The sequence below is a fragment of the Aplidium turbinatum genome, chromosome 5, assembly GCF_918807975.1.
Source record: "Aplidium turbinatum chromosome 5, kaAplTurb1.1, whole genome shotgun sequence".
In the NCBI taxonomy this organism is placed as follows: domain Eukaryota; kingdom Metazoa; phylum Chordata; class Ascidiacea; order Aplousobranchia; family Polyclinidae; genus Aplidium; species Aplidium turbinatum.
Window position 1 is genome coordinate 29685143 of NC_137476.1, and position 16806 is coordinate 29701948.

Consider the following 16806-nt stretch of genomic DNA (forward strand, 5'->3'; position numbering starts at 1 on the left):
CTTTGAAATTATCAGAGAGCATCCGATAAGCTATACTGAAAAAATGTAATTTTACGTTGTTTTCTATGGCGAATACATTTTGTTTCTAACTTATGACAAGAAGCAGTAGGAAAATTCTTGCCAAAACTCTGTTTATCTCATAAAACAAACAGACTGATGTGGTAAGTTTCTTGATTTCTTGTCGGAAAGCAAGGAGTGCGTTCTTGACCCGCCAATAAACTTTTCCATGTAGCCTACCTGTGCACTTATATTCACATGAATGTCGTGAAAATGTTTTATGAAAACGAGACATTGATGGATATTGAAAAGAACTTGACACAGACTATCTAAACTGCTTGGCTTTTGTGGAAAAACACGCGCAGCTAAATTATTGTGCTTTGACAAGCATTGTGCATATTGTATCATCACTGAATCTTTACCTAAATGGTAATTTTGCAGTTGCTTGAGAGATTACAAAATTATTTTTTTATACGAGGATTGAAAAGTTTTGATATATCTCAGCAGAAACACTATTAGGACCAACTCAATAATTTCAAACTTTTCATTCAAATGTTGGTCTTCAAAAGCTTATTTTCACAAAACGGTGTAGGCCTACATCTTTTTCTCCATAAATTTAGACGTTTGTGACTTGTTGTGTCATTTGGAGCAAAGTTGTTTGTTGGGTTGAAAGAATCTGAAATCAATGCCTCGTTTGTGTAACGTATCGTAACGTAATCTATCAGTCAGCGCTTTTGTACCTTTTTGTTTTCGAATACATTTCCGTGACAAAAGATTGGCTTTTGTAATCACGCCATCAACCATAGAGTTGTATTCTCTGACTGCATCTCAAACGCTATGCCATACTCAGCAATTTTTCTAAAGCATTGTTACACAAAATGCATATCTGACAAAAGAAGGGAAATACGTTGAATTGAATTATATTTTATACGGATCGTTTTCCTTGTCCTTGAAAAAAAGAAAGAACGATTTTTATCGTTTGGCATAAAAATATGTATATTGAGGTTCACCTTGGTTTGCATAATGAAAATCACCCCAAAGAATTGCTTGAAGTGATTTTTGCAGCTATTTGATCCTTCGCGATGATATCAATTATAGTTTCCATCAGATGAAACCTGTTCAAACTATTTTTTTAAAACTATGGTTCATTCAAGAATATAATACTTTGTAAATATAGCTTACTTCATTTTTGTGTTTTTACTTCGATTTTTTCACAAGCAAGACTTTACACAAAACAAGTTATTTGCAACGTGAGTTGATTGACCATAGTAGCCTAAATGAACCAATATGCTGTGGCCAAAACTTGATTACTTTTTATCAAAATGTTTGCACATTGGAAACAGCAATCACTTTGTGTCAAATCAGCAAATCACTTTTTGTCATTGGTTCAACGTCTGCAGACGTCTAATCTAATATACGACAAAATTGGTTTTCTAGGTCTTCGGTTCGGAAAAACATCATTATGATGTATTGTGACGTGGTCTATCAGCCAGCAGTAGTTTATGCGTCTTTTGTTTTTGGATGTGTGTCAATTACAAAAGATGGTTTTTGCAGTAACGCCATCAACCGCAAACTGCATCTAAAATGCTATTTCAAAATTTGAACAGAAAGAAATCTTCCAATGTGTAATAAATAACTTGACACAAAATGCATGTCCAACAAATCAGAAAAAAATGTAGAAAACGTTATTTTGCAAATCTAGTTAACAACATGAAAAAAAACACTTCAATCATATTGACACAAACGTGCATTTTTAAAATATCAATAACCTTCAATTTTGCCCAAGGAAAAAATCAACACTTTAGTGATTTTTTTGTTTTTTTACGACAATAGCATCGGCCTGAAAAATAATTTTTTCTCTTTTTCGTATCGTTATGCCACGACTTTGAGTTTGTCAGGCAGAACGGGAGTTCCATTTGGCAAACGACCTCTTCTATGGCCTACCAACACGATGTGACTAAACGATTATTATCACTACATTTTGTCACAACTGTTTGCAAAATTGTTTCATTCAAAGTGATCATTGTTGGTAAGTATTGAAACATATCACTTTGGAATGCATCGTGACATAGTTTATCAGTAAGGAGTTTTAGACGCTCTTTGTTTTTGGAGTGCATGATGGCCTAAAATGGAACAAGCTCCTATCGAAGCAAGTCACTACCTTTGGATAGGTTGTTGTTCAAATACCACGTGACACCACAGGCTACCTTACTTTTCTGTATTCAGCCGCTACCCAGACAGCAAATCAGACACTTTTTACATCGATTCAATGTCTTTAGACGTTGAAATAATGTTAAAAACGAATAAATAGCTTCCTGAGATGTGCTGTGAAATACAAAGTGTTTCTTGATCATGCATAACCAAATTCGACAGTGTGAATGTGAAAAAAAATTTGCTTGATTTAGTTCCAATATCAAGTAATGACAGTAGCCTACGTTTGAAAAAGTGTAGACTATAAACATGTGACTCAAAAAGAACTTGAAATAGTTTTTTTGTGGTGATTTTCTCTCATTCTCTGCAAATGTTGAAACAAAGCAAATTTTTTTACAATGCCTCTGGCAAAACAACAAGCAAACGCGAGTCGGACGCCAATTACGATTTCATTGAAGCGTGGACGACGTCTCCGCGTAAGAGATTAAAATCTACACAATAGAATTAACCCGTCACACTCAGTTATAAGTTAATTACGAAGCAATTTCTCAAGTCAAATAAAAAAATATGACCAACCATCAAATTATTTGATTTTTCAAGTTGCGCTGTTGAACAAATTGCAAAAGAGTTTCGATGTTATGTTGTCAGATAAATTATCTACACCATGTGAAAATTTGATTGATCTATCTTGCGTAGTTTTTGAGTTACACGAGCTCAAAGTGATAGTGTCGAACCGACCCCCCCGTCCGCAAGTCAACTGGCCAAAATACGTCACAGGATAAAGGGTTAAAGACTTGCCCTGAGCTGTTACGTCTTTTATTTGAATTTACGTCACTGACGAAGTTTGTGGTTATGTAACCACAAACAAAAATGCGAAATTTTCAGCAAAATGGAAATTTTCAAAAGCTGTGAGGAAGCTGAGGGAATAGTTCAAATGACTTCAATTCTCCTTTTTTAGGTTAATTAGATATATCTAAACAATATTGTATCTATCCCAAATTAAAAATATTTTTGAAAAAAATTCGTTTTTGACCCCGTTTTTCGATTTTTGGGCCCCATGAAGAGGCTGAAGACAATTTGTTACCAATCCCAAATTTGTCATGAGTGTTTTCTCACTTATTGGGACCATTTCCCCACTACCCCGAGAGAATTTAAAAAAAAAGTTCAAAAACGAGCCACTCTATTGAACAAACATCTGTTGGATTGGCCCATGGTGTAAAAGCAATATCAAAAAAGAACAGGCTGTGGAGTTAATTGAAGTTAACACACCGAATTCGAAAAAAATCAGCCAAAATTCTAAAGACATGCAGCCAGTGACGTGCGCAGGAGGGAAAGCTTTCAACCTCCCCCTCTCCTTTTTTAGAATAAAATGTTGATCTTATTTAGCGTGGTTATGATTGTTTAGTGTAAACATGTTATTGTTAGAGTGGTCTTGGGTAGCAGGGTCGTATTAACCGCCTGTCGTACCTCGGGGGGGGGGGGGGTCACAGCTGTTTAGGGGTCCGCTGATTTTAATTTGTTGAATGAGTTTTGGCAATTTGAAATGAAAAAAAAATGTAACTATTGCTACAGAAGCTCAATATTCAAGATCTTAAATCACGTAGGGCCCTATTTTATTTACCGTTTCCAAAACCCGGTTAGTCGGCTCACATCACTGTTTAGGGGCCCACTCATATTCATATTTATAGTTGGTGCAGCGTTTTTCATCGATTTTAAATTTAAAAAATGTGGTAATACCGCTACAAAACTCCATATTTCATAACTTAGGCTGCCGCATCCATCGGGTTTGTATTGTTGATCATCATTTGGAATGACTATTTTAAATCAGCGAAATCAGTAATCTATGTTATTTTGTTGAAGTTAATAGAAGAAATAATACTACGCTTTCGTTTTATTAGAAACGGTTGATAGCACAAGACTTGTCCAAAATTAAATGCTCATGAAACGACGAAGATGTTCAATAATGACATCCAGAACCGTTGACAGAGATTATCCAGTGATACTTTTTCATTCGAGATGATTTTTTTAATTCAAACATTTTTTAAGGAGAGGTTGAATGTGGAAGGGGCTTGCATAATATGAAAGGAAACTCCATGTCGCCGAATTCTTTGTACCTATTTTGTTAAAGTAGGCTGTTTTGCATTCAATTCAGCGTCTTATTTCTGTTTATTTTTTCAAGACAAACACTGCTGCAAACTAATTAATCATCGTCAATACAAGCTGAGTATGGTAGGCAAATCTTACACATTATGACTTACTAGCAAATGGGCGATTTTTCGATTCGTTTTTGGTTTGATTTGAGAAAAAATTTTGAATGCCCCCTCCTTGAGAAAATCCTGCGTACGCCACTGCATGCAGCACGCAGCAGTAATAACACGGCATCGTATCATTTTTAATGTCAAGAATAGAAAATGCCCAAACTTAAATGTAGCCTATTAACTGCAGTCATCATCATTATGTTTCTTCCTCGTATTGAGGGTTGGATACAATGCGCCATTGCTCTCGACCATGAGCTGTTGTAACTGCAGTAAGATGCTAAAATTCTAAAGTTTTAATTATCAAATTGTTTTAGAATATCCGCAATAGCAATAAAGTGTGTTTGTTACGTTTAATAACGTGTTTATGAGTGACAGTCAAGAAAATGAAATATCTTTTGACAGGTGTCAAACCCACAACAATGCTTGATTTGAACGACTCCGTTACATGTCTTGTAATGCAAAGAAATTTATTCTCACACGAGTCAGTTCAATCATAAGTAGCTAAAAAGATCATCTTCAGTTAAGCTTATTGAAATTCTTCAGTTAAAAGCTTATCTTCAGTTAAGCTATTTGAATAAGCTTAACTGAAGATGATCTAGCTACTAGCTGATCGAGATCGATTTTTAGCTATTTATGATTGAACTGACTCGTATGAGAATAAATTCCTTTGCATTATTATGAGTGACAATTAACAAAAAAAAAATGGTACTGAAGAGGTAGACTAAGCCGGTAACTTTTGTAACAATTACAGGTCAAATTTACCAAGATCTTTCAGCAGGCTCAAATGACTCTGGTACTTGAGTAGCTGGATAAATACGGAAAACTCCTTTCGTTCCAATGAAACGCCCTGCCACGTGTTTCCTTAAATCTAAATTTTCTTCTGTTACCCATAATTCTTCTGCTTTTGCGGTTGCCACAACTTCTTGTTTCACTTCTTCCTTGATTTAAAAACACTAGTAAAATCATGAAATCTGAGTTATTGACCTTGATTGATTGATTGAATCTTTTTCCTCGGACTGGCAAAGCTTCTTGCAGAGCTTATTCAATAGTCATGGCAGTTTCGCATACTGGTAGAGGCTTTGAATCACTGACGCAGGCCCGGTCACCGAGATTGACAAAGTGAAGATACCTTATAGGCCTAACATAAGTTGGGCTAAGATTTTTGTGGATGTAAATTTGGCAAAAGAAAGTAGGCTTTTACAACCGAAAATACAGTAGCCCTGAGTTAGGGGAAGGGAAGGTAATTTGATACGGAAGGTAATTTGATACACCCCCCCTTACAGAAGTGTACAAAAATATTAGTCGAAAATATTGTCATCAAGTGGAAGTTCTGTGAGAATAATGCCTACAAAAATGCCACCATGAAGCTAACTCGTGGTTTTGTGGCATAAAATTGGAAAAGTGTGTTTTTTGAGTATTTCTGTAAAGTTTTTAACTCATGATTATTTTCGTCTGGATAATTAAAGAAAAGTTCCACAAAGATGAAACCAAACTCATTTGACAGTTCATTGATAAGGCTTCAAGGGCATGTTACGTTTTTTTTTGCAATGTGCATCCAAGCATACAAAAATCAGAATTTTATAACTTTCTTGAAAAAGGTAAATTGATACAGTATATAAAATTCTCTTGTGTGACTGTAGTAAATGTTGTCATTGATCTAGTTGATTTAAATAAGTTCTTCTTCTTTAAATAGACCTGCTAATTTGGGAAACAGCTTTTATACGGGCTTTCGCAGGCCTACACGCTATCTGCTTTAAAAAAACGAAAACAGCGTAATATAAGGCCCGAACCTTGAATAAAAACTCCAGCCAATCATTCTTCCCATGTCCATCCTGCAGCAGAATCTTTGCCGCACACATGGGCCCAGGCCCGTAGCCAGCCAGGGGCCAGGGGGCGCCTCGCCCCCTCTGGCAAAATCCCAACATTCTCAAGCAACAGCTACAATTATAATGATTTTGCCCATCTTTCCCGTTGCAGAGCTCCAACCTAGGCCCAATTAACTACAATTGTTTTGTTTAGTTAACAGCTAAGATGATTAAACAATTTCGCCCCACCCTCCCCTACCCCCTCCTTTGGCAACTTCAACAGGTTCAATTCAACCAAGGTCAACACGTGTTAGGTTGGTAGAAAAATTGTCAGAAACTGTGCAAAATGCAAATGTTTTGGTAAAGAATGATAACCTAACAAAGGGGGAAGGGTTTTCCAGCAGGCCTACAAACCGGTACAAATTAGACTAATTTGATATCAGCTGTCGCTATTCTCGGTACCATACCTAATTCTAACGGTCAGTGATAACCAATTTGTGCAGTGATAAACCAAATTTGTGCAGCGATAAATCGCAAAATGTGCAGTGGTAAAGCAAGTGGTTTTTGAAGACAACGCATACAAAATATAAACCCGTAATCTTTTAAGCAGTGCTTATTTTTTCTCTTCAATCCAATCAGTCTAAATAAATTTTGTTCTTAGCACTGCCGTTTTGAGTGTAGATTATCAGTGTTAACAAGGGTTGACGCTCCCACTAGGGGTGACGAAACTTTTTGCAGTCGCGGGCCACTTTGTCAATTACACATGAGTTATCGAGCCACACAACTTTTTAATCGTAACCTAGTATGAAATCGTCTATAAGCGACTCAAAATATTATTCATGAAAACTAACAAACGGCAGATGAAAGTAATAAAACTCACAGTTGAAATTATCTTACGCAGAATCGAAACATACAACAGTAAAAAATAAAAACAAATCAACTTGAGCAAAAAGGATAGAGCAAGAGTAGCCTACTTGCACTGATAATGAAGATAGTTTAATTTTCGAACCGTTTGTTTTCATATCAGTATGATTTCCTCTTTTTTTGGCTCTATCCGTTTTTGCTCAAGTTGACTAAATGTTTCGACCATTATGCTCCGAAACAACAAATCAGTTAATGAAATTTCTTTTTCAAACAACTAACAAAAGCCCATCCGAACCATACAGCTGAAGCTATCTAATGCAGCATTGAAACATAAAATATTAAAAAATAACGTTGAAGCATTGAATTTTTTTGCTTAGTGGAATTTTTGGAAAGTTTTTTTGCTTGAATAAGCGTTCAATATTAGGTCGAATAGGTGATGTGGTAACTCTCAACTGAATACTAAGATTTTCATCTGTCACAGCCTCAACCTGTAACAACTTTTTGTAAAGTGCATTTTAGAAAAGAATTGTTCGCATAGGTAGGCTACGTGCTGCCGAAAACAGATGACCATTTGAGAGCTTGAGCGGCAAGAAAATAGCAAAAGAAAGGTGTAGCCTACCAGTGAAGGCATAAAACAGCTTTGAAATGTCTTTTGTCTTTAATGCATGAGCGATTGTCGAATTGTTTTGCGGGCCGCAGGTTCGCCACCTCTGCACTAGACGGAGCATGTTACAACCAAGACAGGCAAACTTAGTGCTTATGACCTTTAACATCTATATCGAAATCTATCGATTTAGCCTTGTTTGTGAGACGGTTTGCATCCAAACATCCGCGACTGCAATTGGAATAGACTAGCTCACCGGTGTATAGGCGGAATGTATAATCATATATATCAAAATCCTCGGCACTAGCTTCTTCGAGCCAGTTAAAGCTTTTGCTCATAACAAGTAGGCCTGTCGCTATTTATACAAAAGTCAACAATTGCTGTGTTATGTTGGTCATTGTAATATGGTTGCCGTGATTTAACTAGCGGATAAAATAAGAGATCAGTGTTGGTCTTAACATTAATCTGATATATTGCATTTTTTGTGGATACCGGTATTTATGTGGTTAAAATGCCAAAATCATTTAAATTTTTTCGGCCCCCCTAACAAAAAGTTGGCCCCCCCCTTGCTCTGTCGTCTGGCTACGGCCCATGATGGGCCTCAACAGTCATCTTTGCACCCAAGCAGGCCAACCACTTATTAAATTTTCTTTTGTTGCTTTGCTGTCAAAGGGATTCCTGTATTGGTTTTACGATATCAAATTACCTTCCGGGTGTATCAATTTACCTTGCACGGAAGGTAAATTGATACATTTGAGTGATGTTTTTAAAATTTTAATTAAAAAAAAGTAACAAAAATATAAAAGTAAAAATGTTTAATGTGTGTAGGCTAAGGGATCAGACTTTCATTTCAGCCTAAAATCAATAGTTTGTGTCGCGTAATTTTCAGTTAACAGGCAAAAATGTTAAAAATATATCAAATTACCTTCCCTTCCCCTAACCTTTAACATTTAGATTATAACGTGACATCCAACGGGCTACAAAAAAATTCTTTTGCCGATGTATCTTCACATGCTTACGTTAATGTGATATTTGTTTAGGCCTACTAATACTGTAAATGTTTAAGACATTGTCTTCGGAAGAGAAGTTATTTGGCAACATTTGCAAATCCAACTATAGCCCTGATTTTAGAGTAAAACAGGATATGAGGATATTTTAATACCTCAAATTTTCTTATGAAATTTCCATTTTTGTAACAAGGAATTTTTGGGGTAATGGAGGGATGTATGTAGATGGAATTTCAAAAAAATATACCTGAAATCTTGGAATAATTTGGCTTCATCCTAAAATCAGGGCTAAAGTTGAAATAAAAATTAACCATCCGCCCAAATTGTATGTTCATTGCCCCGAGACCAATTCTAAAATATTAAATTTAGCAACAAAAATAAAGCAAAATAACGCTACACTACACCTAACAGCGATGAAAACTTCTTACAAACGAAATGTGTTTGAACTTTAGGTAATTTGTCAAAGATATCGAAGTTACTTTTCAACGACTTTATGTTGCAATATAGTGTTATGTATACCTTAATGTTAAAATGATTGGGTCCACTTCCTTCCATGTATTTCCCAATACCCAAAATATCATCAACAGTATAATTGTGATATATATGATCTTCTGGGTCATTGAAGGCATGAATAGACAAAAAAACTGAAGTTTTTGCTGCAAAGGTAATTAATGTTTTTTGTTTTATAACTTCAAGTGCGGAAAAGAGATTTTTTTTACTAAATACGATCAATACAAAGTAACACAAAGGGATTGATCATAGCAGTTAGCATGCTTCACATATTTACGAAATACTGTATAGAATAATAATTTCAAGACGCAGTTTGAAAACTTGTCTATCGCTCTGCAGTGTTAATAGTTTTTGTAGATTATTATCTTATTTTACTTTTTCCGATATGCTAATCATCTAGTTCATACTTGTAGCTCTATAGCTACATATTTTCATTACAATAAACTTCAGCCTAGTTGTCTTCTACATTTAAAACAGGATACCTAATAGAGTATCTTTGAAGCATACTGACCCAATACATCTCAGAATCTTGTTACTAGAAAGTAGAAACTATAAAATGTAATCATATAGCCACTTAGATGTAATCACTTAGATGCCAAAACTTTGAAGTCGAATAATAAAAAGTTTAGGTGTTCATCAAAATTTTTATCTTTTCTAGCAACATTTTCAACTGATGAAAGCAAAAGTTAAAGCAGAAACGCACGAGCTATTTTATCGTCTCACTGAGGTTTCCCACACCATAAAAACTCCATTTCATATGGAAGATTGTAAACCTGCAAGGTGTAGTGGTATCCATATTGATCTCTGAGCGTTGCACAAAAAAAAAAGAAAAAAACACATCATGACAATCGCATTCATTAGAATTAGATGATCAATTCATTAAATTTTTTTGTATTGGTCAGATGGAAATTACAACTATAGCCACCAAAGATAACTTTTAGGTTTGGTTTCACTTGTAAAAATTGGAATCCACAAATGCCACATTGCTTACTTTTCGAGCCAAACGTAACTTTGGGTAACTGATGGACACAAGGATCATTAGGAGGAACAAGATCTAACCGATTGTGCAAGAATGTATTGGGAGGTAAGGAAGCGTGAGTAGAAAGGTTCGCGTATGAATCATTTGTTCCAAGAACGATACATACTGAAAATTGTGTTTGCGGAATCTAGAAATCAAAGAAATCTTAATGAAAATGTGAATATAAATTGAAAATAATGATACGCTTATTGTGTTTTTTTTTTCTGTTGAAGCAGTGAACTAACATTTCCTTGAAAGATTAACTTTAATTACATATTCAACAAACTTGACTCAAAACAACAAAATGTGCATTAGTAATGTATTCAATGTTATAAATGAAAATGTTAGCTTACTAATCGTAATAAAACAAGGCTTATTTTAAATTGTATTCTTTCTTAACCCTATCTGGTATTCGTTTCAAAGACACGTGAAAAGCACGAGACGTGGCTATTTGAGCACGCCCTGATTAATGGCTTATAACTCAGCCGCTAAAAATTGCACATTTGAGAAAATTGGCATGCACAACTGCACATAGTCAAACGCTTTTATTTTATATTGTAATTATTTGTTTTCGAAATAAATGCTTAGTTTGTGTATTCTGAAAACATATGTTGTGAAAAAGCTCTAAAACGCGAATTTTGCTGGCATTTAGTCATTTTATGTCCGATTTTCTTCGTTCGAATTTTAGGTTAGAGTGTGCCGAAGGCACGTGTATTCTAGGGGGTCCGGGGGCATGCCCCCCCCCGGAAATTTTTTGCAAAATTACACTCAAATAATGGATTATAATGCTTTCTAGAAACACTTTTAGGGTAATTAATATTTGTATGAAATTTAATTACTAGCAGATAAACCGCTATTAACTTAATAAAGGTAGCTCTTACACACAAACGGGCAAAATATGCTGCTAAAATTAGAGAACACCAAAAACTCAGCTACAGCTACCTACTGCTGAAGTAGCTTAAGCCAGAATTCATTTCAGTCAAGTCAATTCTAGCCTAGACCTCACATATCATGTCTTATGCCAAAGTCTACCCAGCCAAGATAACAGTGTAAAGCCAACATTTGGCTCAAGCTTTTGCTTACTAGGCCGATATTATAACCATAACAGCGCCTTAGATTTTCTCATTACCTAGCGTCCTAGCCCACTGACACAATATCCAACAGATCAGAATTGCCAGACTATGAAAAGGTCTTAAAGCCAAAATGATACAAAAAAGGCCAAAACAAGGAAAATATTAGACAAAAAGGCCAAATGGATATAGGCCTATCTACCTGATTCTATTAAAAATTATAAAATGTAGGCTACATATATTTTATGACTTGTAGCGGATTTTAATAAACTGTAGCAAAAATAATTCTGAAAGTAGCCCAAAAAATAGCAAATATAAAAAGACTGTAGCGGATGAGTTTTAATCGGCCACATTACGAGTATAAACAAGTATAGAACATGTATTGAACAATGGTGAATATGGTTTTATCTGGTAAGGTTACGATATTTGAGAAATAGTCATTATGCATTTTGAAGAGTTAATTTAAAAAAAAAGCCTAATTCGAGCAATTCGTCCAATCTGGCAACTCTGGAAGCAATTTAAATATTGCTTCCATCGATTTGTTAAAAGAAACATAAATCTCGCAAACTTTGCGCTGCTTTTTTTCCTTTCTCTCTCGCTTGTTTCTCCTTATAGCAAAAACGAGAGCAAGGGAAGCGATACAATCTTTGCATCCGTAAGCTTCCAACTTTTTTAAAATTAAAACCAGCTGAAATCATACGGGGGCGTGAGTTAGAAACTGTTCTAATTCGTATTCAGGTAAAGAAATTACGAAATCGTTTTACTTAAAAATATCATCTTCTCTTTTTTCAATTTTGGCAGGGGAAGCAATGCTTCTCTTGCTTCCATTGAGGATACGCCCCTGGGAAAATTCCTTCTATATAAAATTTCAAAACTAGTAAAGGGCGTGGCCATTTGGCCACGTCTGATAACAGGTCGAGTTAATTTGCTGTCTGTTAGCTTTTTAAAAGTTAGCAAATGTGGGATTCATCTCGTAGGCTACTATGCAGTTCTACATAATTGCTAGAAATGCCAAAACTCGATTTCAATACCTTTTTCCAAATATATGTTGAAAGTTTTTTAACTTTTATGGCAGCATTGCTTGGTGAAGAATCTGCTTTTATAAAGTGTGTGGATATGAAAGTCTTGTTCCCTTCCTCTCCTCTGAAATATTGATAAAAAAATGTTTTGTCAAACTTTTATCATGTATGCCTGGAGTGTACTCTTCCTTTGTTAGCAAAAACTATTTATGCCAATTTTATAAATATAATATTTCTATCTTTTTAAACAAAAAAAACTGTTTAAATCCACAGTAATGATGATAACGGACAGGATTATTTTACATTTCAGGAATCTACATCAGCTGCCTGATTCATTCTGATTTTCTATATACAGTACAAATTTGGTAATGACTTGCTTCGGTCAACCATCAACAACATGATAAATAATGGAGCCTTAATATGCGACATTTTTGGAATACGCATTTAACTGTTGTCATGCAAGGACGTAGATTGAAAGAAAATTTTAGAGGGGCAAAAGCAACTGTTGGGTGCAAATAGTTTAATATATAAAATAGAAACCTTATGGCTCAGTATAGTTTCTGAACGCAGCCAAACATTTATAAAACATCATCAAACATTTAATACAATGTCATTAAAGCGTTGTAATAGTATTGAAAACCTAGTTTTTTTGGAGGAAAGATAAAATTTTGCGGAGCGGCTTCTCCCTCAAGCCCCACCGTTCTACGTTCCTGTTGTCAAGCAGTTGAAAACGAATTTACGTACTGTACCTCTGAAGCAAAAAAATGCTACAATGCTACAATAGGCAAAGGTAAAACACGTAAAGTGGTTTAATAACATCGTAGTGAGTTTCAAAAATATTTTAATGCGTTGATGCTTGTTAGTTGCGTGACATGGTGAGGAAACGCCAAATTGGAAGCAGCAACTCTGTCTATATTCTATCCAGTTTGTTATCGCTTTCGCCAAAGCGCTACATTTGTAACTATTATTAATATTACTGCATGTTGGATGTAAAATAGATAATATATCCAAATGGAGGCAAAATAACTTGATAGTTAATTACACGGTTATCATGACGCAAAAGCTCTTGAAGAGGAGCAAGAACTGTGACATATGTCTCATTTAAAATCAAAAGTACAATTACAAGTTTAGAAACTGGCTCTATTTTAAAGATACTGGATCTATGAGAAAAATGAAACAAGGTCTGGAAACAATATTTCAGTTGCTCTCAACTGCCAATACCACCACAGCTTAAAAAATGTGATTTGCGACAAGGATACCGTTTCATAGACTCGAAAACTGATAGAAATTCATCGTCTTGTTCCAGTTGGGTTGCATCAACATAAATTGATTCTGTCTTTACACCACTTGGGTAGGCTGGATGACTTAAAATCAGACCTAAAAATAAAATTCAGCATCACACACTGAGCTCTATCATTCAATAGTTTTATCTATTGATACGCTTCTTTCGCATGTCGTTCAAGTCAATATTTGCTGCTTTCCGTTTGAATCAATGTTTAACTTTTTTAACACGAATAGCAAAACCTAAGCTTATGAAAACCGGCGCTTCTTCTTCTTCTTGCTTATGAAGCAGCAATTTAGGCAACATCTCTCTGAATTGCTGGCTCATAAGCAAGAAGAAGAAGAAGCGCCGAACCATTGATTTGGTGGTTAACAGTTGAGAACAAAGACTTTCGAGTCCAGTTGTTAGATTCTCCACGACCTGGGTTAACACATTGACGTCGTGTGGAGGCTCACGAGTACCAAGGAATCTGTCAGGCAAGAAAGGTCATAGAACTCTATTTTTTTATGACAAGGGTGGGAAACGAACCCACGCCATCTAAATGTATTCCTCAGCCCTAAGATGAGCTGCCAGACCAAGATTGACCCCAGACTGCTCAAACTGCTGGAGCGGTATGTAGGCTACAGTAGTTGCAGAAAGTGACGTAAAAAGGATGTGTATTGATGTTTAAAATAATCATGGTAACCTATCTAAAGGTTTGTATATTTTATACATAATAGTTAATCACAAGAGGAATGAAACGAATTTGTAATGCTTTCTTTGCCATATGCAAGTTATCTTGTAGCCTACCACCGTGGTTACTTGATGCTCCCTGATATTGAATTATCCAGATAAAGTAACTTGTGTTTTATTGAGTGGCCCACTACATATAAAATATATACAACATTGCAGAGTTAGACATAGGTCTCAACATCGTCTCACCTGAATTGTCTATCACAAAAGAATATGAAAAATCATTTGGTCTAAAGCTCAAGGATCCTGCCATTAAGTCATCCAAAACGACATCCAGAGAAACCACACCAATCCTTGTATTGTTGGCAATTACTGGTAAGCTTGCAGTCATCAATTGCCCTAAAAAAAAACCGAAATTTTATTTTATTGAGAGAGTGATTGCTTATCTGCCTTTCAATCTACAACAAGCACCATCGGACCTTGCATTTTTTTAGTCAAAGTGTATACAAATACATTTATTTGCAAAGCATGAGCAAGCTTGTTGCCAATCAATAGGCTTCAAAACATCAGAAAATTCATATGCTGTATATATTTCTTTTTTATTACAATTACAGATTTTAAACATTTTAAGCGTATTATTGCTGTGTTACTAGCAATTGCTATGGATGAACTTTTTTCGATGTGCATGCAACCTATGTTAGAAATGCATAAAATAATAACAGTAAAATTGCCGAAACATGTTTTTGCTAAACTTTTCACATAGTGGTGCCAAATGTAAAACAAAAATATTATTTTCATTGATTCATACAAATTTAAGTGCTTTTAATATTTTACTGACCTTAAAATGCAACGTCGTCACAAAACTATTGATTCTTGTCACACTAACAACAATATTTATAAACGTATATCGAAAACTAAGAAACTATTCTGTTAAGAGTTACAGACAGGGAATGTTCTGGCATAGAGTTAATGTTTCAGTACGGTATGACTTAACCCTAACCCTCAAACCGCTAAGCCACAATGCTGACTGCGAAAAGGTTACTCAACTTACTTTCTATCAAAAAAGTTTTGACCGGAACGCTCACAATATGAGCTGATTAAAATCTTGCCTTCTGATAGGTTAATTAACCTCATATGCTGCAGCGACCTGCAGATTATAATTACGCGGACGGGAAAACAAGGATACAAATTGTCGTGTCCTTGAGTAGGAAATGTTAATACACTGATGGGACTACTTACCTAATCCCAAACGGTCTAAGTAAGGTTTTGACCAAACGGGTTCAGTAAAATTTGTTTCAGGAATGTGCTTGTAGTACAGGGACATTTCAAAAATCAATTCGTCCATGTTGGTTATCTCAAAGTAACGGCTTATCTAAACCAAACAAAATTTGGTGGAGCTTACTTATCTAGACCAGGGGTCACCAAATTACGGCCCGCGAACTGATTTCATCCAGCCCGCCACGTGCTGCGAAAATAACAGCGGCACTACAACTGTTAAGGAAAAAAGTTACCAAACTTTTTGTAAAGGACTGACGTTGCTGTTTATCATTAGGCCACCACAAATGGGGACAGCCTAGGCCAAAGTTGGAAAGATGTAATGTTTTTTCAAGAGCACGATGCCCTGTAGTGTATCACAGCAGGGAATCTTTTCCAGCAACCTTTCGATTTTCATCCAACTTTGCTATTCCACCGCTGACTTTGTTATATATTGTGCTCAATTCAAGTCAATGGAGATTCTAAATAGTTGTATATCATTTCGCAATTTGTATCCGGCCCGCAGCTGTTAATCTCGCAGCAATCCGGCCCTCAGAGAAAAAAGCTTGGTGACCCCTGATCTAGACAGACCAAATATAATTGATAGTTTCTCAAAATAGCCTGTTTCACCGTTGGTTAGTTTGTTACAACCGTAAGTTTAATCGATTTCAATACAAACTTTATAAGGATTCTGCCAAGGATGAAAGGAGACAATGATGTAGGCATTAAAGACTGTCAACAATGGAGAACATGCATATTTGATGATATAACATAGCCGATGACTAAAATAAAGGTGCAAGATTGCGGAAACCACTTTAAGTTTTGTGAAAATTTACTTTTTTGTACTCTTCAGTAACTTTTGAAACTTTTCAAGATGATACCCTCACTTTTGTAAACATTATGGGCTATTGCTTTCCATTAATCCACATATTCTAAGTTACATTAGACATCAATTGAATATTTGCATGAATCAAACATGTATTGCAGTAGGCTATTAGCCTACCTGATTTGTGTTGAGAATATTTGATGTGAGATTCTTCAAAACACTAAAATCTGCAAAGCAGATTTTGTGATTTACATTTTGATTGGTATTAAAGCAAAGTTAAAAACAAAGACTTTAAAAGAAAAAGATGTAATGGATTTTCAAAAGTATATAAAATTACTTTTCGTAACTTAAAAATGGAGAATTGCTGCATTTGCGAGCTGAGAGTGTGGCAAGGAGGAACAAACCGCTAACCACACCACCTGCAACTGCGCCATCTATCATCCGCCAATGGTGTGCGTGGTCTAGGTGG

The 16806-nt window shown here is 35.5% G+C and overlaps 1 protein-coding gene across 3 annotated transcripts in view; it reads right to left on the reverse strand.

Moving 5' to 3' along the window:
- LOC145770779 (VWFA and cache domain-containing protein 1-like) overlaps positions 1–16806 on the reverse strand; it is a 41267-nt gene that overhangs the window by 16031 nt on the left and 8430 nt on the right. For all 3 annotated transcript variants that reach the window (XM_082582494.1, XM_082582495.1, XM_082582496.1), the window contains exons 10-17: positions 16515–16564; positions 15497–15629; positions 14507–14656; positions 13563–13680; positions 12316–12427; positions 10188–10362; positions 9206–9342; positions 5169–5344 (exon numbers count right to left, since the gene is read on the reverse strand). In XM_082582494.1, the coding sequence (XP_082438620.1) occupies positions 5169–5344; positions 9206–9342; positions 10188–10362; positions 12316–12427; positions 13563–13680; positions 14507–14656; positions 15497–15629; positions 16515–16564 (1051 nt within the window). The remainder of the gene's footprint in view (positions 1–5168; positions 5345–9205; positions 9343–10187; positions 10363–12315; positions 12428–13562; positions 13681–14506; positions 14657–15496; positions 15630–16514; positions 16565–16806) is intronic.